Source organism: Danio aesculapii, chromosome 20 (assembly GCF_903798145.1).
Source record: "Danio aesculapii chromosome 20, fDanAes4.1, whole genome shotgun sequence".
Lineage (NCBI taxonomy): Eukaryota > Metazoa > Chordata > Actinopteri > Cypriniformes > Danionidae > Danio > Danio aesculapii.
Genome location: NC_079454.1, coordinates 41,237,006 through 41,264,600, shown reverse-complemented (window position 1 = coordinate 41,264,600; position 27,595 = coordinate 41,237,006). Strand labels below are relative to the sequence as shown.

The following is a 27,595-nucleotide window of genomic DNA, read 5'->3' as shown; positions in this document are numbered from 1 at the left end:
TTCTAATCCTCGTAGTAAAACTGGACATATTAATGGTTTATATATAAATAAAATATTATTTTATAATGTTTGAATGTAAAACCTGGAAATGTCTGTCACTATATTTATTTATTTATTTATTCATTTGTTATTATTATTATTATTATTATTATTATTATTATTATTATTATTATTATTATTATCACTATTATTAGTATTATTATTATTATTATTATTATTAAAGTTGGTGAAAATGAAATTATTCATAAAATGCATTATTTATTTATTTATTTATTTATTTATTATCATTATTATTAGTAGTATTATTATTATTAAAGTTGGTGAAAATAAAATTATTCATGAAATAATTATTTATTTAATGCTGAAAAATGTGCATTAATTATTTATCTCATTCATAATGTATATATTTTTTTATCTAGTACACCATCTTGTTTATATAGTATACACTGTAAAATATTTGACCTTAAATTTACAGTAAGTTACTGGCTAATAGTTGCATTACTTTCACAGTAAGGTACTGTATGTAAATTCACAGTAAATTTCTGAGGTACGTCATAATAACTATAATTCTGTAAATTATAAATAAAAAATTAAATAAATAATAAATAATAATAAAATAAAAAAGTGCCTATACTGGCATAAACGTTAATGTGTATTATTTTTTTTATGTTGAATAAAATAATGTTTGAATTCCTATAACTAATGTGCAAAAGATACAGCCATTTTTTACTGTAATTTGCTGTAATCATGATGCCTGCCCTAATATCACAATAAAATTCTGAATACGTAAAATTTAACAGTTAAATCCTGTAAGGTGACACTAATGTAATTTACTGTGAAAAATTACAGTAACATGTTGTTAAATTCTGGGAATTTATTAAAGTGTATAATTTAATTAAATGTCATGTACAAATAATTAACATTATCATGTGGTTGTAATTATATTATATTATATTATATTATATTATATTATATTATATTATATTATATTATATTATATTATATTATATTATATTATATTATATTATATTATATTATATTATATTATATTATATTATATTATATTATATTATATTATATGCAGCTTTATCCGTTGCTTTTCTTTTATAACTTATGTACAGGTTAAAATTACACATTGTACTCTACATTTTCAAAGCACTCTTAGGCTTTTTCATCCCTTAGTTGTGCATCTTGAAATCTGGTTTCTGGGGACACCATTCATACTTTATTTATACCCGCAGGTCCCAGTCTGTGGTGGAGCCAGGTGTCCTGAAACGACCAGAGAAAGTGAAAAGTGAAGAAGAGAACATGCAGCCGCTACTTTCGCTGGACTAAAGCTTCTTAATTCCCCAGGCAATGAGGAACCATCCCGCCCCGTCTGCTGGGAAGGAGTGTACCTTGTTCCTGTAACACACGAAAACACGAAAAAAAAAAATGTACAAAGCAAGCAAATGTTAAGAAACGAAAGAACACACCAAACAGCCTCCAGGAAAACTACGGAGGGCTGCCAGTTAGAGCGATATTTTTGAAGCAAAAGCGAACGGCGGATGTCCGTATGTATTTGTCAAGTGCCAATTCAAACGTGTAAATACACTTCAGTTCTAGACGTGAGATTGAGGGAGTAATTGTGACATGAACCTTGTAAAGACTGCTGTGAATAACCTGTGTGCGCTTCTCGTGATTATAATGTAGAACATGGTACTGTAGGACGGATAATCATGCTTATAAAGAATCACAAAAAGCTTCGGGGGTTTCTGACATTTATAAAACCCCAATCAGGAGTCGCTCTGTGGAGTATTTCGAGAGGAACGCATTGACAAGCATATGCTACTTCCATTAAAGCAAAAACACCGTCGCTCATGCAGGTTTCAGTGTTTCACAGTAACTCCCCATTTACCCAGAAAGAGCTTTTCCTATGAGTGTTTGCTCTTATTTTACCACACCTTAAGCTGTGTTATTGGGTTAGTATTCTTATATCCCAAAGGGGTCTGGCACATTTAGTATTGGCTATAGTTGTTTCTTCACTGATGGCCTTGTTGTTTACACTCTTGATGTGGATCTGCAGAATATTGCTTTATTTTATATCCATTTTCCTTATTTAGGTAGTTTCCAAGGCAGATTTGTATTCATACCAAGTACCAGATAAAGTACTTCTTAAGTTGGGATAGTTCAGCCAAAAATGTGTATTGTATTATTAACTCACCCCGTGCTTCTAATAACGCTTAAACAGTGTAGGTGATGACTAGTATGTCTGAATTAATAGTATTTATAAAACATTATACTGATAGTACTTTAGGGTGCTTTCACACCTGTAGATCTATTGTTTTGTTCCGAAACAGGGATTCAAATTGTTACAATGTTGCTCTTTGTTGTTGGTGTGGTTCGCTTTCACACTGCAAAGTTTCTCAATGGACCAAAAGAGGTAAAACAAGTTACGTGCGAGTAAACTCTTCTCACATTGGAGTTTCATGGCTTATTTTTCAGAGTCCCGCTCAGCTGTCATGCGTCCTTATTTTAATTTATGATGATGAGCAATAAGACATTATAAGCGAAAAGCTGCGCCTTAATTTTGAATTATGACACCCACAGACATCGTCACCAAATATGAATCAGAGGTAAGACTTTCTCATACATAGCAGTTGGCTTATGCATTATAGGCTTTACATTATAAAGAGAAATATAAGATAACAGATAAACCAAGACTGCTGTTTGGTCAATTTTCCTATTGGATAAACAGCTCTCGTTAATAGTTAACATGCTTTCGCTTTCGTATTTGACATGAGAAGCACATTTACCGGTGGTAATGATGATATCCTGCCCTACTCGTAATTCTCTCTTCATATAGTCAAATATTCCTATTAAATATCCATAAAACACTGTGATATAGCCGGGCTCGGATCGTATTGCTTTCTCACTACAATTGATCCGCTCCAGAGTTTGTTTCAATCGAGCCGAGACCACCTCATTCAGGCGATCTCGGACCAATTGTTTTGGTGTGGATCCAAGCGTGATGCTGGATTCACAAATGCCAAGTGAACCGCGCTAACTGGGGAAACATGCCAGGTTCTGAAACAAAAGTCTAGGTGTGAAAGCACCCATAGTCAACCCAGGCTCATTCTGAAAATGTACCTCTATATACATTTCTGGAGAGTGCCAAATACGTCCCAGGAGCTATGTTTTTTTTTTTGCAGTTTTTGTTTTCTCGAATCCACCAGAGACCACTGTGTATGCTTTTTCAGATCTCAATTTTCTCTCAAGAGTGCCATTCGCACCTGCTGTTCTCATGTAAATCCACCAGAGGCTGCTGTCGACTGACTGACTGATAACCCCACCAACTGCCTTCCCTAAACCCAACCAATATTGTTTACAAATAGCACCAACTGATCGGCTCCTACCCACTTCCCTAAACCCAACCGACAGTTTCAGATTTTACCACATTCTCACCCTGTTATTTACTTGTTTATTTTATTTTTGGGTTTTTGATTTTGTCTTACCTGTTTTCTGGAACCGTTCTTTGCCAGATTCAAACCCCATTGTCATGATAAACTCTTTTTATGTGTCTCAAGTCTGCCGACGTACATGTGACAAACTACAATCTGGACAAACTGGTAACAGCGGGAAAGCCATGTTACCTCCATGTGGAGGTAAGCGGTCAGCTGGTGAGCGAAAAAAGGAACTGCACTCTGTACCTTTTGTTTTAAAGACAAAATTCAGCCATACGTAGCTCTGGCAACATAATTCGTGATCTCCAGAAATTAATAAAAGGCTATGTTTTCAGAATGAGCCTATGTTGACTTTAGTATTTTCACCAAGATTCATAATATGAGGCTGTACACATATTATGTCTAAAAATGTGTGGAAAGAACAAGTCTCGTCACTCCCTTTACCATTTTAAATGGGCTTCTGTGCTCTCATTCCTATGGCGTCTGTTGTTGCTAGGCAACCATTATCTCAGAGGATGACAAACACATTAATTCCACATGTTGTGTGCATCACTCCCTATTTGCGTGTGCAAGCCTCGCACCTCAATTGGGATATAACAAACTTTTAGTGCGAAAAAGATGTAAATGTAAACTATGACTACCCAGGCTCATTAAAAATTATGTGACTCAGCGTAATTTTTTTGCAAAACATGATATCCATTCTCTGGGTACGTTTTTTTTTTTGCTCGTTTCAGATAACAAATCCACTAAAGGGTGCTCTGTATATTTTTGCTAATCTGAAATATGTTACTTATGGTATTTTTTGTTGTCCGTTTCAGATACATGTCCTTCTTGAACACGTCCACAAGAAGGCCACGCTTGCAATACAGATCAGCTAGCAAACCACTTCCCTAAACTCAACCAATAGGGTTTTCGAAAGCAAACGTAAAGTAAAAATGCAATGCGATCATGTAATTTTACCCTTGATTTTTCATATTACTTTTGTCTCTTTAGTGAAATCATGTTTCATCAGACTCAAACCACACAGGTGCAACATCGTACAAAGTGAGCTACCAGGCAAAGTGATCACAAGTAAGGTAAATGTGCTAGATTTACAATTTATGGACATCGTTTAGTTGTTTTGTGGTATTTATTTGGAGCTTTGCAAAAAAAAAAATGCACGAAAAGGAAACTTTTATCCATTGATAATTTGCTCAAATAATTATCGAACAAAAGATGCTGACGTTATACTGCCCTGTAGCATTTATTTTTTACCTAGAACCTGCACCCAAACGATACATCTTTTGTGGTTTTACAAAGATTTAGATGCAACTGATGCTGTAGGTAAATACTTTAGATATGTTTACATGTATTCAAATAATCTGATTGTAACTGGATTGATAAATCCAACCAGACTGAAAAGTGAAGTAACTTTCGTGTATGATAAACTCAATTCGAATGAAACTTCAGTTAGATTGAAAAGTGTGGTGTCGACCTAAAATAATCAGGAACAAATGGAGCAAACAAATGTAACTTTTCCTCAATCAGAAACTTTTGTGCATTCATTGTGTCGTGATGCATTTGTTTACATCGCACACGTGTTCATACATGAATTTAGTCTATATATAAACTGGACTTTTGTTTGGATACCCCATGAGAGTGAATTTTGATATATCCTAACTTAAAACAGTTGGATTAAATATCAAACCCAACAGGTAACTCAATGATGGGTCATTTTTCTCATTGACTTGCTGTTGGGCTATTTTAACCCTATCCATTGAGTTGTTAAAGTTAACCCAACAATTTGGGTTACAAAAATAAATTATTTGTTGGGTTATTTTGCCAAAAAGTGGCTTAACCACTATATAATATTATTATTGGGTTGATGTCTTCACAGGGTCCTAAAGACGAGAATGATGGCTGAATTTCTCAAATATGTGTATTATTTCCTCCAAAAAAAAATGTAGAAATGAGGTAGAGAAAGTGTTTTTATCCGTATATAGATCTGCTATGAAATGCACGTTTGTATCATCAAATTAAAAGTGCTGGTGAAACGGATATATAAAAAACATGACACAGTGGTAATTTGATAAAAAAATAAACTATATTATTGCGTTAGAGCTTAAATAAACTTTATAATGCAAAAACAACATTACTTACGCTTATTAATACAGCTGTTCTGTGTCAGTTAAATCCGTTGACTGTTTAAATTCAAAATATTTAACCCAACTGGTTGAGTTATTAAATAAATAACCCTACAAAAGCTAAAAATAACCCAACAAAGCACCAAATATTTAACCCAATTGGTTGAGTTATTAATAACTAACCCAAAAAAGGTTAAAAATAAGCCAACAAAGCGCCAAATAAATTTAAGTCAGCCATTGGGTTAAATAAATAACCCAACGTTTTTTAGAGTGTAGTATACTATTGACATTTCCAGTCAAAGATTATCATACAAGTTTAGAACGATATAAAGGTGAGTAAATAATGGCAAAATATTCATTTTTGGCTCAACTATCTCTTCAGTGTTTATTAAATCGCTTCGTTCAGTATTGCAAACTATAACATTAAGACACTGGTTTACACAGAGCCATAAACAAGGTGTTGTACAGTCACACATGCTAGTGCATGCTTCCACACGGTTATCTTGGTCAGCTTATGGTTTAGATTGTGTGAAAATAGTTTTCTCTTAATTACTCAGCTGTTTTCTGGAATGCTGTGCTGTTAGTTTCTTTGGGGATAGGATTTTTCAGCTAGGTTATGAATTTAAAGGATAATTTCACCTTTTGATTTCAGGGATTTATTCTGGGTGTGCATGTGTAAGGAACAAGGGCAATATAAAGTACAGTTAAAATACAAGTGCAAACAAACCTTCCAGACTTTTGAGAATTTATTTATTTATTTTTATTATTATTTGTTTTTATCTAACGCGAGCAAATAGTTAGACATCGCCACTTATTTTTAAGGAAATTATTTTTCCCAGACAAAAAATGTACAATACAAAGACTTATTTAAAGCCACTAACATGGCTGAAGAGTCAAATTTAGGAATATTGTTGTTATCTTAGTATTTAATGTGATTATACAATGTACAATTATGTGGGCACAGCTTCTGTACAGTGGCTCAGTTTTGTCCTATTTTTATTTTTGTATTTCATATCCATCCATTCATAAAGTTTACAAATGATTTTTGTATATTTGCTGAGACATACATACAATATGGATGCACTGGCAGTATCTAAAGCTTAGCTGTGTATACTCAGCTTTATATATATATATACACTATCTGACAAAAGTCTTGTCATCGATCCTAGTTGTAAGAGCAACAAATAATAACTTCTAGTTGATCATTTGGAAAAGTGGCAGAAGGTAGATTTTTCTGATGTGTTGAACTGCATCCCAATCATCACAAATACTGCAGAAGACCTATTGGAACCTGCATGGATTCTCACAGAAATCAGTCAAGTTTGGTGAAGAAAAAATTATTGGTTTGGGGTCACATTCAGTATGAGGGCGTGCGAGAGCTCTGCACACTGGATGGCAACATCAACAGCCTGAGGTATCAAGACATTTGTGCTGCCCATTACATTACAAACCACAGGAGAGGGCAAATTTTTCAGCAGGATAGCTCTCCTTCTCATACTTCAGCCTCCACATCAAAGTTCCTGAAAGCAAAGAAGGTCACGGTGCTCCAGGATTGGCCAGCCCAGTCACCAGACATGAACGTTATTGAGCATGTCTGGGGTAAAATGAAGGAGCAGGCATTGAAGATGAATCCAAAGAATCTTGATGAACTCTGGGAGTCCTGCAAGAACGCTTTCTTTGCCATTCCAGATAATTTTATTAAGAGATGAAGAGATGTATGGATGCAGTCCTCCAAGCTCATGGGAGTCGTACACAATATTAATTCTTTTTCCACTGCACCATGACTTTATATTCTATACTGTACATTATTTCTGTTAAGTGACAAGACTTTTGTCTAAGCAATGTCATACCTTACTGTCCTAATTAAATAATTAAAAATCAAGGCATAATCATATTTTATTTCAGTAAAATAAGCGTAATCTAGAGGCCTTTGCCTTTCATATAAGCCACTTCTGATACCAAATGATCAACTAAAAGTCAAGTTATTATTCGTTGTTCCTAAAACTTGGATACTTGATAAGATCTTTGTCAGGTAGTGTATATATATATATATATATATATATATATATATATATATATATATATATATATATATATATATATATATATATATATATATATATATATATATATATATATTATAAAGTTCAATTGTATACATGTTGGTAATGTCATGGATTAAACATTATACACTCATACTATTCATTCCATGCATTCATCTTTAAAGTTGTTTATGTTTAATGTTGTATTTTAGGTGCTGTTATGTATTTTTCCCATGATGTATGTTTCAGTATTTATGCAAATGTTTTTTTTTTCTCCATCTGTAGCTTTGGGCACTAAGAATATCCTGATTTGTTCGTCTTCAAACAAGCAGCTTAACAGTCCAAGTGATGATTTATTAGATTTTACTGACAACTTGTTAGGGAATGTAATTGGTTTTTATTTGCAAAATCTAAAGTCTCTCATGACTCACTGAGGTTCTAACATTTCAAGGAGAAAAATTGCTACTAATCACTTTGCTTTTTCATCACGGACAGAAACAGAGTTTAAAAAAGTTGAAAAGAAAATTTGGTCGTTTCAAATCTGAATGTATTTTCCAGAGAATAATGTCAAACTACTCTGGGTTCAGAGAATGATACTATATGAATGATCATTACTCCATTTCCTGAATTATAGGATGATGTTCAGATGCAGGAAGGCCTAAAACGATGGTGTAAATTTCAGTATATATTTAGTAGAGCTGTGTTAATGCCATGATCAGTATTTTAATAATACCTTGGATTGATTTGTATTCCTGTATATGTTTTGGTCATGCTGCATTATGAACAGCCTTGTTTGTATTTTAGGCATTTGGAATGTTAATCATGGATATGTACATGTATTTCCGTTACAACCAAAGCAACCCTTGGTCGAGGAAACCGACCGTTATCCCCAGCTTTTCTAAAGACTACAGGAACAACACATTTGTTATTTCTTTGATTGTTGGCTTACCTTTTTCATATCACGTTGATTGTATAATAGGGTGTTAGTGCTGAGAAGCCCATGCAGTATAGAGGTATTATCATGCAGAACACTACATGTGGTTTAAAGGAACATGTTGAATGGGAGTAAATATGTGTATATGTCCTTTCAAAATGCTGAGATAAATTATGTAACTGAAACTAAACTGCGAAAGGAAAAAAGCAGACAATAAATATTGATATACATAGTTTAAATCTGACCTGTTTTTGTGTTTGAATATTTCAGCTTGGTCTTTGCTGTTTTTTTTTTTGTTTGTTTGTTTTAAAATTGTTTTGGGTAAATTCAATTATTAAAAACAAAGTAAATATTGTATCTTAAATGCTGTTTAATGCAGCTCAGAGATACCAATAATGTATTTACCTTGCAGTTACAGTTGGACCAATGTTTTAGGTTTTAAATATGTTGAATGTAGATCTAAGAAAAGATCCTAAATTCAGTCTTCGTGAGTGAATGTTTCATTTAACTTACTCAAAATGAGTCGTTGAATCACTACCTGATTCTTTCAAAAATGCTGATTCCTTCATGAACTAAACACTACTGTAAAGGAAGTAGAAAGAAAACCCATATTGACAATATTGTTTCTAAAATGCTGTTTAATGTAGCTCAGAGATACCAAAAATGAATTTACCTTGCAGTTGGACCAATGTTTTAAGCTTTAAATTTTTAGGTTTTATTTGGTAACCACGAATAAATAATGTGATATCAAAATTAGTAAAAACTGTAGCAATAGTGTATAAAGCAAGATTTATCCTGGACAATAAATCAATGTATATATTATATAACACACTTACTGTATGTTGCCATATATGAGTTATTGTGTTGAAATTTAGGGGAATACATATAAATCTAACTTACGATCCTCATGTACAATACAAAAAAGTTATTAGACTGATGTGGGGTATTTGGAGCATACAAATCCTTTATTTTTTAAATTGAAGATGCTTAAGTTCAATGATTTGGTTAAATTTAAAACAGCACAATTTATGTTTATAGCTAGGAATAAATTACTTCCAAAATGATTACAAACGTTTCTGAAGAAAAACAAGGGGGATATAATCTGAGAGAAGAACAAAAGATGGATGTAAACAAGGATGACTTTAAAAAGTTTGTTTATGTCTGGATGTGGTGTGAAATTATGGAACTGTCTAGAACAGATTCTCAAACAATGTCAGGATGTTAATCAATTTAAACAGTTGAATAAATATATATAATTAAAGGAATTTAATGATTAAAAGAGGTGATTGAAAAAGGATAACTTTTCAATTAATAGCTGTTTGCAGTACTATGTACTTTTTTGGGTCTTTGTTATAAAATGTAAATGTATAAATGGAATCAAACATATAATATGTCAAAGATGCCAAAAGGATACAATATGTCTCATGCAAAGCTCATATGTCTCATGTAAAAAGAAGAGATAAGTAAAAGAAGAAATAAGTTGAAGTAAAAGAAGAATGATGTGTCTAGTAAAAGGGTGGGAAAATAATAAGCATGTGCTTCATCCCGTTCCATTTACGACTGTGCTGAAATGTATTTTTTGTTAAAGGGTTTTTATGTATAATATTTCTGTTCGAAAATAAAAAATCTAATCAAAAATCAAATCAAATATATTGAATGTAGTTTTACGAAAAGATGCTTTTAACATCAATCCAAAATTCACATTCTTCATAAAGAAATGTTTCGTTTAACTTACTCAAAATGACTTGTTAAATCATTACTGTAAATTACCTGATTCTTTCAAAAATGCTGATTTCTTCAGGAACTAAACACTATTGCAAATGACGTAGAAGGAAAACCTATATTGACAATATTGTGTCTAAAATGCTGTTTAATGCAGCTCAGAGATGCAGTTAATGCATATGTTAGAAAGTAGCGTGAGTCCTTGATTCATTTATTTATTTAAACTATTTGTTCAAAACAGCTGCTTCGTTTAGGAATGAAGCAAGTGTATGTCTTAATGAATATTAAAGGGGTGGTCCACTTCGATATCATATTTAAACTTTAGTTGATGTGTAATGTAGCTGCGTGAACATAAACAACATCTCTGAATGTAAGAGCTCAAAGTTCAATGCAAAGGGAGACAATGGCTTTTACAGAGTTAGCTTAGCACAAAGTAATGCGGGGTTAAATGCAACACAGAGTTTTAAGGTATTTGCTCAGGGTTAACAATGGCATGCTTCCGAGGTTTTCACCACAATGTCAGCAGACATCTTCCTGCTAATTATTGAAAAAGTTTGGTGAAATTTGGATGAGAAACACAGGAGAAACCATTTTTACAGCATAAAAGTATTTTTTATAATAGTCGATATTTTTTTATTTTAAAAAAATCTGTGAAAGTATGGATGAAAAATCTTATATTGTTGTAATTACCATCTTCTAGGCGAAAAGATGAAACCATTTTGAAAGATGTAAGAAACACACAGTGACTGCTAACCCGTTTTAAGGAAAGCACAACTCAGCGGGGTTAGTTGTAACAGAGTGTTACAATTAAGCCACACACTGTTGGACACCAATTAAACCAACAAAATATTTTTTTGAATTTTTAGTGTAATGTTGAGAACATTTTAAATAAAAATGTTTTTTTTAAAGAAAAAAAAATTATAAATATATAAAAATAATAATTTTATTGCTAATAATGCAAATAAATGCATTGTATAATAATGGATAAATGGATAATAATGCAAATGTGTTTATCCAATAAACAAATAAATAAATAAACACAATGTGCTATGTAGAATAAAAAAGTAATGAGCCAATTACTGAGGAAATCTAGCTACTATTTAAAGTAAACAGAAATTAAATTAACTGTGTGAAATCTGCCTTTGTAAGCATGTGTTACAGCTAACCCCCTGTCTGTTACAACTTGCCCCGCAGGTGGGGTAAATAGGAACATTTGTACTCCTGGCACATTTGGCAATGCTGCAAAGAAACCATTAGTCTGGCGATCATAATTTCAGTGCTCATTTGTAGGAGAGGCTTGTGTGTTATTGGTAAAACAATATGGTTTGTCTAACCCCATTACTTTGTTCATTATTTGACCAAAACCAAAAAGTGTTATTTTGTGCCTCACTCTCCCCTACAGCGATTGAAGTTTGGGTTACATCCGGGTTAATTAGATCGCTAACGCTTCAGGTAATGCGTATTAGGTAATGTTATAGCAGAGAAAGCTAAAATCCTGTCCAAATGCTGCTATTTAACAGAGCTTGTTCTGTTTCTGTATTTGGGCTTCCAAAGGTCACAACACAAAGAGAAAAGTGCTTAATTTTAATAATGTTCCAGGGAATTATAAAAAATATATAGCTAGCATTTGACAGAGGACAGCTTCCAAAATCTCTCCCAGTTCAGTGCTGGATTCGGCTAAAAGCTCCTCAAAGAAGAAGCAGCTCCAAACGTAATAGATGAAGCTGTGGAATGTGAGCCACAACCTGTATTTTTATTTGTTAAAACTGATCAATTACATGCACAGTTCTTAGCGTTAACAGTATGTTGTAGCGAGGACGTAAACAAGGATGTAAACAACGGCAAATGCTGTTTGGCACCTCTAACAATTTAGCTACAAATTCATATTTATCAGTCAACCCGCTGTAAACACACACAATCTTCAGCAGCACTGCAGTCTCTCTCTATGCGGCTGCTTTCCGTGTGTTTAATATTACTTACCCATGCTTATTCCGAATATATGTGAAGGACACTTGTCAGATTTTATTTTAGAGAGCAGGCATGAGGTTCAGCTGTGTCCTCTTCATTTTCTGTCTGATTCAAGCTCAAACTAATATGGTTAACAGCTACACTGACTGACATAACAGCAGAGGCACAGAGCATGCTTTAGTGGAGACGATCTGTGAATCACACCACATTATGTTAGCTGACCATTCAGAACCTCTTGAGGGCGGCCCTTTCAGAGGAAATAGGGAACATGACAGTCATTTTCATGTTAGCTGAGTAGCTGTATATAATCAAAATAAGAAATATGATAAAATAACTTCATTTTCTACAAATGAAGCATGAGCACGCATTGCTTAGCATCTTATAAAAACATCCAAGCCTTAAAAATACTCTCTGGAGCACCCACAAAATTTAAATATATAATTTTCAAATAGATATTTTGATTTTTTTATATGTTTATAAAACACAAAGCACATTATTATTATTACTATTATTATTATTATTATTATTAGTTGTAGAATAAGTTGTATTACTATTAATACACTGTAAAACCCAATAAGTAAAGGTAACTCAAACCATTTAAGGAAACCAATTGCAACAAACAATTTGAGTTCAAAAACAAATCCTAATGAGTACTGTGAACTTAATCCATTTGAGTAAATGAAGCCATTTGAGCACAGTAAAACTCAATAATTTAAGACAACTTAAACTAAGTTAACTACACTCATTTCACTTGATAAAGTTGACTGTTGGGTTTTACAGTGTAATAATAATAATAATAATAAAATATTTTTTAACAACAAATCATTGTATTAGAAACATTTCTGAAGAAACAAGACACTGAAGACTAGAATAAGGGTTGCTCACAGTAATTAAATCATAAAACATACAGTATGCTTTACATATTTAAAAATAACAAACATAGTTTAACATTTTTATTGTTTTTTACTTTAGTTTCGATGTAATAAATGCACCTTTTTTGCATTGCAAAATAAGTACTTGATCTTAAGTACTTGAAAAATGAGCAGTCTATCACTCTTTAACAATCTGCATTATTTAATGCATCATAATGTAATGTATCACACATAAAACTGAAGAAATTCTCTTCCAGCCTTTTTTTTTTTTTTGGCTTATGTGTGCAGCTAATAAGTTTGAAGTCATCGTTTACACTCTGAAGGGACAGTTTGTTTGCTGAGCCTGCACAAAACCGTTGCCAAAATCTGCCTGTTGTCCCAATCTCACTCTGTGCCGCCCACTCTGAGCGTCTGCCCTGAGCCCTCGAGTACAAACACAGCACAAAACCACTGGGCCCATGCATTATTTAGTGAGGGTGTCATCATAACAGCTCACACCACCTTAAGTGTGCAATCAGGAAGCAGCTCTCTGATGGCCACACATATGTCATATTCTGCAGCACAGAGTCTAATTAAAATTAGGGTGGCCTTCTCTGAAAAGGAGGACTTTTTGCTGAATTCAGTGAAAATGGTATAAAAAAACTGATACGTTTCTCCATTAAGTGGTCACAATTTGCTCTTATATTTATTTACAAAAACTTGTAGGCATATTTTCTGTGGCACAGAAGCTTTATATGAAATGGCATTTAGATGTACTTACTATTAAATGCTACTGTATACTCAGAGGCCAGGAATGCATTTACATTGCAGTTGTAATTGGATAAATAATGTCAGGGTACCGGGGTTTTAATTATATTTATATATATATATATATATATATATATTGGATATAAAAGGATGAAAAAATATATTAAACTAAAACTGTCATGAGGAAAGCAGCTAAAGCAGGGGCTTAACTAATGAGTCATTGATTTATTTAACTTATTCAAATGTGTTCAAAAATAAATAATAGATAAACAATATGAATTAAATAAATATTAATATGAAATATATTGCATATAGAACTGTGAAAGGATTATTTATATGTGAAACTAAAAATCCCAGTGATGACAGCCAAGTCACAGCCATTTATTTTTAAATAAGTATTTTTTTTTTTAACTGATTCATTCATTCAACTCATTTGCTCAAAAGCCTGAATCATTCAGGAGTTAAATAACCCTTTTTGGCAAAATAAAGAGAAACTGTAGATCATGAAAAATTGTCTTAAATGCTCTTTTAACACTGCTCGGGGATGTCATAAATGCATTGACTCTACAGTTATGATAAATAGTATAATTCAATTAAAGTTTTTAATGTTTCAAATATTAAACATATTGCATACAGAATTGTGAGAGAATAGTTAATATATGACACTGAAAATGCAAGGGGATGGCAGCAAAGTTGTTGCTGTTTTACATATTATATTCAAATATATTGAATACAATGCTTGCAATGCAATGCTTACAATTTCAAACCAAGACAATGAATAAGTGGCAGAACAGTCTTAATGAGTAGTAATTGAGTGATTTATTCCAGTAATTTGTTAAAATGGATAATTCACTCATGAATTAGGCAATTGTTTATCTATATTATTAAATCAAATCACTTAATATATTAATGAAGAAAGAATCGTTTTGAAACAAAGTTTATTTACAAAATAATTTCAAGAGGAGCACATGCTTATGATTGACTGAGGCTGGTCCCGCATTAGTTAATGCATGATTCACCAAACAGATGATTCCTAACTCACTATAAATAACCAGAGCGTCTTAGCCTTAGCCATCTTCATCTTCAAGAATCCCCCTTCCACCCCTACGCCTCCCCTTTTCCTTGACAGGTTTTTCATTCAAAACGAATGATTCATTCATGAATTAGGCAAGTGATTGTCTTTATGAATGGCTTATTGAATTGTTTCATTTTGCAACAAAACACTTTTTTAGATGCAATGGTTGACAATTAAGAAAAAAATAAATAAATCCTTGTTGACAATATTGTATCTAAAATATATGTAACTTAATGTTAACTTTTATTTATTTATTAATTTAATAATTTATTCAAGTGATTCGCTCAAAATGGATGATTCACTCATGAATTAGGCAAGTGTTTGTCTTTATGAATAGTTCATTGAATTGACTTACACGAGTTATTAATAAACAAAGAAACATTTTGGAACAAAACACATTTTTTTTGAGATGCAATGGTTGACACCCAAGAGAAAAAATGTTCTTGTTGACAATGTTGTATCTAAAATATATGTCACTTAATGTTAACTTTTATTTATTGAGTCATTGAATCATTCATTCATGTGATTCATTTAAGACAGATGATTTAATTATAAATTAGGCCAGTGTTTGTCTTTATGAATTGCTCATTGAATTAACACAAGTTATTAATAAACAAAGAATAATTTTGGACACAACCGTTGACAAAATAGAGAAAATCAGTCATTATTGACAATATTGTGTCTTAACCATATGTCACTTAATGTTAACTATTGTTTATTTAGTCAATGAAGCATTAATTCAAGTGATATGTTCAAAAAGGATGATTCATTCATGAAATTAAGCAAGTGTTTGTCTTTATGAATGGCTTATTGAATTAACTCACACAAGTTATTAATTAACAAAGAATTCTTTTTTCTGATACACAATTATTGGCAAAATAGAGAAAAGCAGTCCTCATTGAAAATAATGTGTCTAAAATAGACACAACTTAATGTGTCTAAGTTAACTTAACGTTAACTTTTGTTATTTTAGTCACTGAATCATTCATTCAAGTGATTCAATCAAATGGATGATTCAAGTGATTAATTCAAGTGATATGTTCAAAAAGGATGATTCATTCATGAAATTAGGCAAGTGTTTGTCTTCATGAATGGCTTATTGAATTGACTCAATAATCATTTGGGAACGTTAAGATAAAATGGTTGGTAAAATAAAAACAAAGTGACAGTATTGTTTCTATAATGTATGTCACTTAATATGAACTTATATGAACTTATATATGTATTTATTGCATCACTTCCACTCAATAAAACATAAAATAGCGCAAAAAATAAAAGAACACATGAGTGTCAAACTCAAACCTGCACTGGTAGACAGATGTTAAATTTAAAAATTGAACTGTACAACATATAACATGAAAGATGGCCACCCTAATCAACACCACTTGTCATATTTAAAGCCACGGTGTACCCACTGTCTCTCTCTGCATGCTCTGTTCATGTCCATATATTCGCAAGGAGTCGCTTCTCAGTAAGGATGTGCAGACCTATTTATCTCCAGGGCTTTTATTGTCTACCGAGACCATGGGATGCCAGTGCTAATATGAGATTCACAGTCATACCGTCTTCTCGAGACAGCAGTTTCCATATTGGAGAGTTTGGCCTCGTCTAAACCGGCCTATTTTAAATGGAGATGAAGCACTGATCCTGCCCTGAGGAATCTTCGCTGCTGATGATAGTGGAAGACTGCTTGCTTTTATGGAGCAGCAGGGTGTTTGCGATTCATGGATGTTCCTGCAATGCAACCGTGATGAACAACACATTAATTGAACCTGATAGGTTGCAATGAGAGTTTCAGTCAAGTGTGTTAAGACTTTTTTCATATTTGAATTTAAGAAGCAGAGAGAATTATATTTTTAGATGAACATACATGGACAAATGCTGTGTGGGGTTTGTTGTGTCAGAGATTGCCGTTATTAAGATGGACACAGACTAATTCAGTTAGTTGGGCCTATTAGGTTAAGTTAATTTAAGCAGACAAATCAATTTAGCTTCAGGTTGTGGGATTTCACCAACTCAAAGTGACAGAATAGCAATGAGTTTCACAGTACTTTGGGAGACAATGGGAGAATGTTTTGTCAACTAGTTTTGCCAAAATAAAACAAATAATAAAAAAAAATATTATCAGACATACTGTGAAAATTTCCTTGCTGTGTTAAACATAATTTGGGAAATATTTAGAAAGGGGGGCTGAAAATTCTGACTTACAACTGTATGTATGTATGTATGTATGTGTATATATATATATATATATATATATATATATATATATATATATATATATATATATATATATATATATATATATATATATATATATATATATATATACATATATTCGAAGTCAGAATTATTAGCCCCTCTTTAATTATTATTTTCTTACAGCTATTTATTAATTACCCTCAAATTATAGTTTTGAACGGCTGAAAATGACTGAATGATGAAAACTAATGTTTTTTTTTAAAGTTTTCCCAGGGTGTTTGTTTTTTTGCTTTTTTCAAGCAAATAGAATAAATCAGGTTATAATCAGAAACCATAATTTTTCACTGAACCTAATATTAAAAAATGTATTTTGAATGAAAGACACAGTAGCAGATTTTTTTTCAGTGTACAGAGCAAAAGCTTCTCCATTCCTTTCTGTATAATTTATACAGCCGCTCGGTGCACACTGTCATCATGTAGTTTATCTGGCTGACCCAGATATCTTCACTCATCAGCTGATGTGACCCGCTTGAGCCACACTACTTATCCAGACTGAGGCCTAGAATCCAGAAACCTTGGCTTAGATTGTGTATTTTTTTATAGCCAGGCAGCCATGGAGGATTCGGCTTAAAATAGTGGACTGCTTTAATGTTGCTCTCGACAGATGTGGCTATGAAGAGGGCACGGTGCGGGGCATTACATGTGGCAAAGTCGGACTTTATTCACCAGCTTCTCTTCAGCCGATCAGATTCAATTAGTGATATGAATGGATTAACCAAGAGTGTCCAGACATGAAATCTTGCAAACAGAAAAGAAGGCATAAATTGATAATGGAAATATTTTAAAATAGTTTAAGGGACATTTTACCAGAAACATACATTTTCACTAAATATGACAGGGCCTCACCTTTAAGCTTGTCCTCCTCAAAAAATCATACAAAACAAGCATAAAATCATACAATGCAATGATATAACACATTTTTGATCATTGTCAGCTTCTCCATCAAATGATGTCACTTTCTTTCAGTCATCATAGCCTTAAAGGGGTATTGCACGCATTTTATGTTAAATTTAATGCAAATGTGACAGAACTGATCGAAACCTGGCGACAATTTTAAATTTATTTGTATTTTATATTTGTACACTGTAAAAAATATGATCAATTTGTCCTGACAGCATATGTTTTTAGGTCATTGTAACTTATTAAACCAAGTTGATCATGTTCTGACTTAATTTTATAAGTTACATAAGTAGTTTTAAGCCAGTTTAACATAGCATAAGTTCAATGGACTCATAAGGTTAATTTGATTCAGCTTAACAAATGAAGGCAATCAGGGTTTTTTTTTTTACTGTGTAGTATTTATTTGTAGAATTTATTTATAATTTCATGTTTTTAATCACTTGATGTGAATGATAACAACTTAAACTTGCAATTTAATTGCTATATATTTTTTTCTTAATAACAGATTTTAGCATAGGGGTGACGCGGTGGTGCAGTAGGTAGTGCTGTCGCCTCACAGCAAGAAGGTCGCTGGTTTGAGCCTCGGCTGGGTCAGTTGTCCTTTCTGTGTGGAGTTTGCATAATCTCCCTGCGTTCGCGTGGGTTTCCTCCTGGTGCTGTATGTGTGTGTGAATGTGTTTCCCAGTGATGGGTTGCGACTGGAAGGGCATCCGCTGCGTAACACAAATCCTGGATGAGTTGGCGGTTCATTCCGCTGTGGCAACCCCGGATTAATAAAGGGACTAAGCCGAAAAGAAAAAATAAATGAATGAATGAATGAATTCTTACTGGATGAATAACATTTTAAAAATCCGTATCTTAAACGAATTTGATAATGAAATGTATGAAAATAATAATTTCATGAAAATAATGGAAAATACATTTTAACAATTATTTATCGCCTCCTCCTGGCATAACGATGCAATAATACAGTTACACTTTCAAACGTTGTTGCTGTTTCGATTTCTTAAAATAATACATGTGGGTTTATATCTGAATTACAAACTTTTATCACAATACTTCTGTGATATTTTGACTGGGCGCAATACAGAAACGACCATATATTATGTGGCTGAAATTACTTTTTAAAGATCTTAAAAAAGATCTGAATGCTGACCATAATTGCCAGAGTTTTATAGCTGAAACATTTGAGATTTTGAAATATTTTATTAACGATAAATAATGCAGTTAATTACCAATATATTTATTTACAGTGACCTGAAAACACAATTATGTGCAGGTGAATGGGCACTTTTATTTTTTAAATAGTGAATTAAGTGAATTAACAAAGAGCATTAAAATGTTCAAACACTTTTAAAACAAAAGTGATTGAACATTTTATTATTTTGACTATTGTTTTAGGCGAATTTGCCTACTGAGCTGCCATAACCGTAGTATGCACGCTAGTTACCCAGAATCCAAGGCTACGTTATTGTGGCTTGTTCAGCCAAAGTTAGCTAAGATAGCTAACGTGTGTGACAACAGTTTGATAATGCCGTTGTAGGTGATATTTCTTTGGTGTGTTTAATACCTGGAGATCTGGCATGTAAGGTAAGGTAATCTTTTAACATTTTAAGCCATGCCTAGTTAATTCTGGCCATACACACTAACATTTAGGTATTTTTTAGTAGGCTAACTAGTAAATTTTAGGAAAGCATATCATTTGTATTGAAGTTTAAAGTAATGTGAGCACAGAACTGAGACGAATGTACTTAGCTAAAATTTGTAGCAAACAAGCTCACAGTTTAGGTTTAATTACAGTAGTTTGCTGAGTGCACATTTTTAAGGAGCGTGTAGCTATTGATATATTTACACGTTTTGTTGTACTTTTGACACTTTATTTACATATTTTTGCTCATAAAATGTATAGGCAACATTTTTAAGATTTGTGTCTAAAATAATAATGACATGCTGGAGTGTTAGGCTACTAAACTGCTATTAATTTGTAGGAAAGAGTCAGACGTGGATGTTACATTTATAACAAAACCTCAACAGATTAAATTACAGGCTGCTTTTTTCTCAATCTTTTATTTATAATTGCTTTCACACTTTTGATTTGTCATATATTATTACTCCCAATGAAATATTAACTTTCCAAGTACATGAATAAAAGAAAATCATTCACTCAGGCGTTTGCACAATTAACAAGCGATTACTTTATTTCCAGAATTCTACATGAAAGAAAAACAACATTGATTTAACATTGAAACATTTCTTTGGTTGTGCTGACAGCTCTTATTCAACATTCATGTGAAACATGACAGTTTGACATATTTAAAACTTTGAATTAATTGGATCTTTGCGATGTGATGAAAAATTACAGCACAGTATGTTGTGCCCTACGAAAACTGATAAACCACAAAATCTATCCTGTTATCAACTAAACATTCAATGTGCCGTAATAACGGTGACAAATTCCAGGTGTGCAACCTCACATAAATAGTGTCATGAAAAAAATGATATAGCAGCATCTATTGAAATTCAGTGTTAAAAGCTAATTTAACATATCAGAGACTGACTTTAACATCATTTTCTCAAGGCTGATGCAAATAAGAAACTTCAAAAACTGTAAGAGCGTCTTCTGTCACCTCTCAAAATAAACTTTTAGATCTACAAGTGAATTTTATACATCTATGGTGCTCAAAGCCTTCTGAGAATCAACAGTTGAGGTTTTACTGTAGCTCGTAAACATGGCATTTTCACTGTAAACCGTCTTTCTTTAATGGTAAGACAGTGATTTTTCTCAGTTTTAGACAAAAGTGTTTCATTCAAATGTCATTATATAATATATAATGTCATCATTGTAGTCTTTGTCATTAGTCATTGTCTGTATGTATATGTATGTGTGTGTATGTGTATATGTGTATATATATATATATATATATATATATATATATATATATAAGATGTATATATATGTATATGTGTATATATATATATATATATATATATATATATATATATATATATATATATATATATATATAAAGATGTATATATATGTATATGTGTATATATATATATATATATATATATATATATATATATATATATATATATATATATATATATATATATATATAAAGATGTATATATATGTATATGTGTATATATATATATATATATATATATATATATATATATATATATCTATATAGATATATAGATATATATATATATATATATATATATATATATATATATATATATATATATATATATATCTATATAGATATATAGATAGATATATAGATATATAGATAGATATATAGATATATAGATAGATATATAGATAGATATAAGGAATATCCACAGTCAAGTTGACATCCTCTTTACATGCTGTATCTTCAAAGTGGGATGATTTCGTGTCCTACTTTTCTGTTCAAAGTCACACAGATACAGCTATCTGTCTCACTATGTCCTGATTAAAGAGAGACAGCCTTCTGCTGCAATCACTACATACTGTACCAACATCATGTAGTCTTTCCATGGCCATATGTAGCTCATATGCACAGAGGCACTTAAAAATACAGCCGGCTGTTCACTATCATTCTTGTCATTTAGATTTGTTTCCACTCTATCGGATAATGAAATGTCCATTTCTTACTATTGTGTGCTGTTGAGCAGGTCTCTAGACACTGTTGATTGGCCATTGAGTTCACATGCTCAACAGATATGACTTTGATTGGCTCCAGTTAAAAGCTGCAATTATCATACTGTAGTATCTGTCCACGAGCAGATATGGGAGAAAATCATTGACCAGGTTGCAAATTGCAGGGGTTTGATTCCCCTGACGAACGTCAAAACAAGACCTGGGTCTGCTCTTTAAAAAGATGGAAAATAGTTACTGATCAGTATTTTAAATAATAATAGTATTAATACATATAACAGGTAATATAAATATACACCATCATGTCCAGCAGGCTTTACAGGTAAATCTGAAAGTCTGACCACTGGCAGATCTAGATGTTTAAGTGCTAGTCTGATTTCAACATGATGTTTATAGAAGAAGGTTAATAGCCTTGATCTTCACATTATTCTCAATTTGTGCACATCCTAAATTACAAACTGTTAACAGGCACAGCAATAATTAATCTCTGCTTTCGTTTTGCTTTGAAACTAAAGTGGTCGGAACATAAAATTATTGGACTTCATTCTCTGGAACCTTCTCAAGCAGTGGACTTGTACACTTGTACACAACTTATTAACATACGCTGTAAAAAATGCTGGCTTTCATACAATTCCTTCATGTTGTCCCAACATAAATCGATTAGTTTAACTTAATAGTTTTTATAAATTTTAGTGGATTGAACATGAAACGATTAAGTTCCCTCCCAGAAAAAATCTCAAGAATTGTGTTGATTCAGCTCATTTTAAATAAGTAGTGTGAACAAGCAACAAAAATACTTTTTTGAGTGTAAAGGTGACCTGATTTCAACTCTCCTCGATGCCCACACCATCCAAAATGCTTCTGGCTACTTTGACGCTCTCACCGGGGGTGCTGTGAATGCACAATAAATGTTCAAAACACACTTTTTTTTGCAAAATAGGTGTTTGTATCTACATATAGCCTAAACGTGCAAGTAAAATTAGACTCAAACACTTATTTATTTTTTTAAATTATTTGATGTTTGTTTAAACTACTTATTTAAAATAAGTGATGTAGTAGTTAGTGCGTCAACACGTGGACTTCGGTGCTCATGGCGACCTGAGTTCGATTCTTGCTTCGCAGTCCTATGCCGATACTTCCCCTCTCTCTGCTCCCCATGCTTTCCTGTCAATACTGTATACTGTCCTGTCCAATAAAGGTGAAAATGCCAAAAAAATACAACACAATTCTTGAGGTTTCTTGAGACAACCTAATTCTTTTATGTTCAATCCACAATATTTGTTAAAACTAACAAGTTAACTTATTTCCAACACAAATTGATTGTATAGAACCCAGCATTTTTACAGTGTGGTGTGTATTTGAATAGGTGCCAATGCTTGCACAAGGAAGTTAACCAGTAAAATGGATAGCATGGTCTTTTATGATGTTCCATTTATTTGTAAAGAAATGCAAACTTGTCATCATTCAGCAAAATTCTGCATTTTAAATACAGTTCATCTTTGAGAATAACCCATCAGTTAAAATAACCCATACTGTATACTGTTGAAATAACCCAGATCACTATACGTCAGAATCCACTTCTTTTCCCTCAAAATACTGAAATCTTTTGATTGACCAATGAGATGATTGATTAAAATTAATTAATTTGGTTCACGAAAGCATGCATCTGTATTACATCAACTACTGAAAAAAAAGTCAGTGTAAAATTCACACACTAATAGATAAACAGATAGATGCAGCTTTGAAATGCTCCAGTTTGTATCTGTGTAAGTGTTTAGTGATGAGCTTGAAGCGGTGGTCATTGTAGCCAATCACAGTCATGTTTGAGCAGTTGAACTTATCAATCAACAGTGTTCAAGAATCCACTCTGCAGAGCTCAAAATACAAGTGGTATATGCTGGTATTGTCACATTTTTTACATTTCAGAATCGGTACTGATTGGTATCAAAGCTGGTACTTTTGACAACCTTAAATAAATTTTAGATCATACCAATCCTTAAGTTTCTGAAAATAAAGAATAATACGCTAGTGTGCTCTTGGATAAGACACTGTATTTCTGGGTAATAAATTGTCATACCTGCAATATTTGCATTTTTCAGAGCAAAGTTTACAGGAACAAGATGCCTTCGAGAATTGACAGTGACCTCAGATCACCATCTTCAAAAAATCACGGTTGGTCAAAGTAATTTCATCAACAAGTACATTGTTATTATTCTGCTACTGTGTTTTACAGTACAGTGTTTTCTAGAAAAGGTGTCTTCTTCAGTAGGACTGCTTTCTTTTTATTTAGAGATCCTTTAATTTATCAGCTTGTAATCACATTTTAGTACTCAAAAGGTAGTGGCTGAATTAAAGAATTTTAACACAGTTTAAAGCAAAGATGCTGGCAAAATGAACAAAAAAGTCTCACAAATTCAAAATAAGGAGACAAAAAATGCTTCTTGAAGTGAACTGTTTTGCTGCTTTTGTGATTGAAGTCAAATGTTTAAATGAAAGAACTATAAATTCATGGTGCTGACTTTTGATCTGCAGGATCCGATTGAGCATTTTTTTACATGCCTTTTTATTTTTGCAATGGTCTCATCTTTTCATACTTTTGTACCCTTAAAAAGGGTTGGCAAATCCTGTAAGCACGGTCTAGCATAATTATTAATAATTATAATAATTAATTAATTGTCCCAGTAACGTATCAAAAATTTAAGTATATTTAAAGTAAGCTACTAGAACACGAACCATGAATTTATTTATATTGGTTATAATCAATATTTATATTTTATTTAATTCTAAATATCTGTTTAATTTGTTACGATTTAAACTTTTTATTTATTTTCTTATTTGCAAATAATGCAGATAAATATCAAATACAGAGCATGAACATAAAAGCAGAACAATAAATAAATAAATACAATTATAAATATAAATTGAGTAAATAAACCAACCTAAAACATAAAAAAGAGGGTGCATGGTTGCCAATATCATAGCCCTAATATCATTTTGTTTCATTACATGTTTGCTAACATTGTGGGTTACAGAAATTCAGAAAGTGTTCAGAACTTAAAATAAGTTAAAATAAGAAATAAGTTTAGTCTATTTCATTTTTTATTTAAAATATTTTTAATAATCATGCCTATTCCATGCGATAAACAAAACAACGTATGCAAATACAGTATTGTGCCATACACATTAGACCAGGGCTATTTAATTGGCGGCCCGCAGAACTTGGCCCCCAAGGCAATTTGTTCTGGCCCTCCAAATAGCGTGACCATCAAAAATAAATTTAGTTCAGTCGAAAAATGGCCGCTATAGTTATGAAGTGACATGCGTCTGTTCAATAAAGCACGAGCTGCAGTTGAAGGCTGTGCAGAGGGTGAATCATCTGACATTAAGCGAGTGTTGCGACCAGCCAAAAACATTTGGATATGTTTGTAGAAAAGACCTTTTGTTCAATGCACTGATATCGTTATTAGGGATGCAATGATTAGCTGATTTCATTATTAACTGCACTTTAATTCGTCACGGTTAATCTATCTTAAAGGCTTCTCAACGCCGCGTTTCTGTTGCACGGAATAAAACTGCTGCAACTAAAGCTTATGCCACATGTGCGCTAGTTTAAAGTTCCGAACTTATACACCAAGGCTAATACGCACGCACACGGGATTAACTATAGCAGCGCGCTGTTCTCATATCGTGTCTTTTCCGCGAGCAAATTTATTTCCAATGTAAGAATATATGCCAATATACATGCGTAAGTGGAGCGACGCCCAGTAGAAAACATCTCACACTGTAGCATGGCTTTCAGTGCAATGTAAACAAAAGATATGTTAGACAAATTATTACAAATTATTAAAATGTTTATGTTTGTATGAACCAAAATGATAACAACAGTTAATTAAAATACTTAGCTATTCTTTGGCTTAAAATAACATTAGACATGAAAACCGTGAAACAATGATTATTCTTCAGACAATCAAAATCTATAATCTTTGCATCCTTAATTGTTATGCAGTATAAAACATAACATATGAATGTATCTGAACGTAGAAGAAGACTAAAGCAATGCATTGCTTTTGGTGTGTTTTGAAATACAAAATGTAAATATGTTTGTAAAAAAAGCCACATTGTACAATGCACTGATATTATGTAGTTTCAAATACAAAATATTAACATTTTAATATAGAAAATCCAACATGGGTGTCTTTAGGAGCAAAAATACAACATATGGGCTCTTATATGCTGTTCTGTCATCACTCGTATTGCAAGTCATATCTCTCCGGCCCCTTATTTGGGATGCTTTTGACATGGGCCCCCATGACAAACTAATTGAATAGCCCTGCATTAGACTTTAGGCCATGCTTAAAATGCAAATGCTTTACCATTTATATTCACAAAGAGATTCTTGCAGTTTTAAAAATTATGAAGACCACTGATCTAGAATAATAAAATAAATACTGTAAAACACTGTATACATTAACTGTACACAAGTAGCAAAATTGCTTTTGGCTTAACCTGTGCATAAAACGTCAACATAGACATACACTATTGAATTAACTACAGTACATCTAAGAACTCCCAGTTAAGAGTTTCAATTAACTAAAGACATATACTCGAGAAGTCTTAGTCAAGTATACAGAGAAAGCTTTTCATTATTTAGTGGCTGTTGGCTTTCGTGTGCCTTCATTTCTTAATGTCTCTTTCAATTCTATGAGGATCTTCTCATTGGCTAAGATAGGAATCGGATTCGGTCCAAATGGCGTCCTCCTGTTTTCTAATGGCCATGCATACAAATGCAGAAAGATTGCAGACCCCGGTAGAACCCAGACACACTACACATAATCTTATTAGCAGGAAATGGCCTGGACCGAAAGATAAGGGCCCTTAGTGAATGTGCACTGCTAGATTTCTTTCTGTAATGGGATCATATACTCTGACATAGAAAAATAAATATCTCGAGTAATTAGAGCAATGCTTAAATAATTAAAGCAGTTCTAAATTTGCTCTGGCGTTGAGGAGTCTTATGTACAATAAGAAAAAAACATATATCATTTTCCCTGCAACGAATGTAAACAGATGATTTAAGATCTTCATTATTAATAGTAATAATAATAATAAAATAAATCTAACCACTAACACATTTTTGACAGGCATTTATGCATTAAATATATTCCCAAATGTACATTGATTATTTTGTTTTGATGTAATTGCATATTCATTTTTGTCAAAATTTAAAAAAATATGATCTAATTCAAATGCCATTTGATGGAGGACTGGAAAACATCCATAATTTGTTAAGTATCTGTTATGGTCTAAGTGGATAGCTTAGATAACAGCAGCAGCTCTGTGTTTACAGCAGTTCATAAGCAGTTTTTAGTGCCCGGGCTGGATGGGTCTGTCATCCAGCTACTGACCGCCTGCTCTGGCTTTCTGCTGCAGTAACGCTGCCCGCTGCTCCATCATGGCTCTCATCATGGTGGGGTTAATAGCTGGACTCATAGCAGGGGACATGGGTCGCAGCGGATACTGACTGGATTTTGAACTCATTAAAACACACTGGAAGTATGGTATCTTGCCTGTAATACAACAAACAGAGTCAATCAACCAATCGTTCAACCAATCAGTCATTCGTTCAGTCTGTCGATCAATCGTTCAATCAGTCAATCAATCAATCAATCATTCAATCAGTCAATCAATCAATCATTCAATCAGTCAATCAATCAATCGTTCAACCAGTCAGTCAGTCGTTCAATCAGTCAATTGATCATTCAATCGATCGTTCAATCAATCATTCAATCAATCTTTCAATCAGTAAGTCAATCGTTCAATCAGTCAGTCAATCCTTCAATCAGTCAGTCAATCGGTCA

The 27,595-nt window shown here is 32.6% G+C and overlaps 2 protein-coding genes across 12 annotated transcripts in view; one reads left to right on the top strand and one right to left on the bottom strand.

Annotated features, from left to right (window-relative positions):
- The window catches only part of clvs2 (clavesin 2), a 55,500-nt gene extending 48,224 nt beyond the window's left edge, over positions 1–7,276 (top strand). The window contains exon 5 of the mRNA XM_056445340.1: positions 1,242–7,276. Coding sequence (XP_056301315.1) covers positions 1,242–1,335 — 94 coding nt within the window. The 3' untranslated portion in view covers positions 1,336–7,276. The remainder of the gene's footprint in view (positions 1–1,241) is intronic.
- Positions 7,277–18,495: 11,219 nt separating this feature from the next.
- Positions 18,496–27,595, bottom strand: part of trdn (triadin) — a 100,166-nt gene continuing 91,066 nt past the window's right edge. For 2 of the 11 annotated variants that reach the window (XM_056481001.1, XM_056481010.1), the window contains one exon: positions 18,499–18,870. In XM_056481001.1, coding sequence (XP_056336976.1) covers positions 18,680–18,870 — 191 coding nt within the window. In that variant the 3' untranslated portion in view covers positions 18,499–18,679. Of the gene's footprint in view, positions 18,871–21,369; positions 27,305–27,595 lie in introns of those variants that run through there. The other 9 variants (XM_056481007.1, XM_056481008.1, XM_056481003.1 and 6 more) reach the window with 7 other exon arrangements.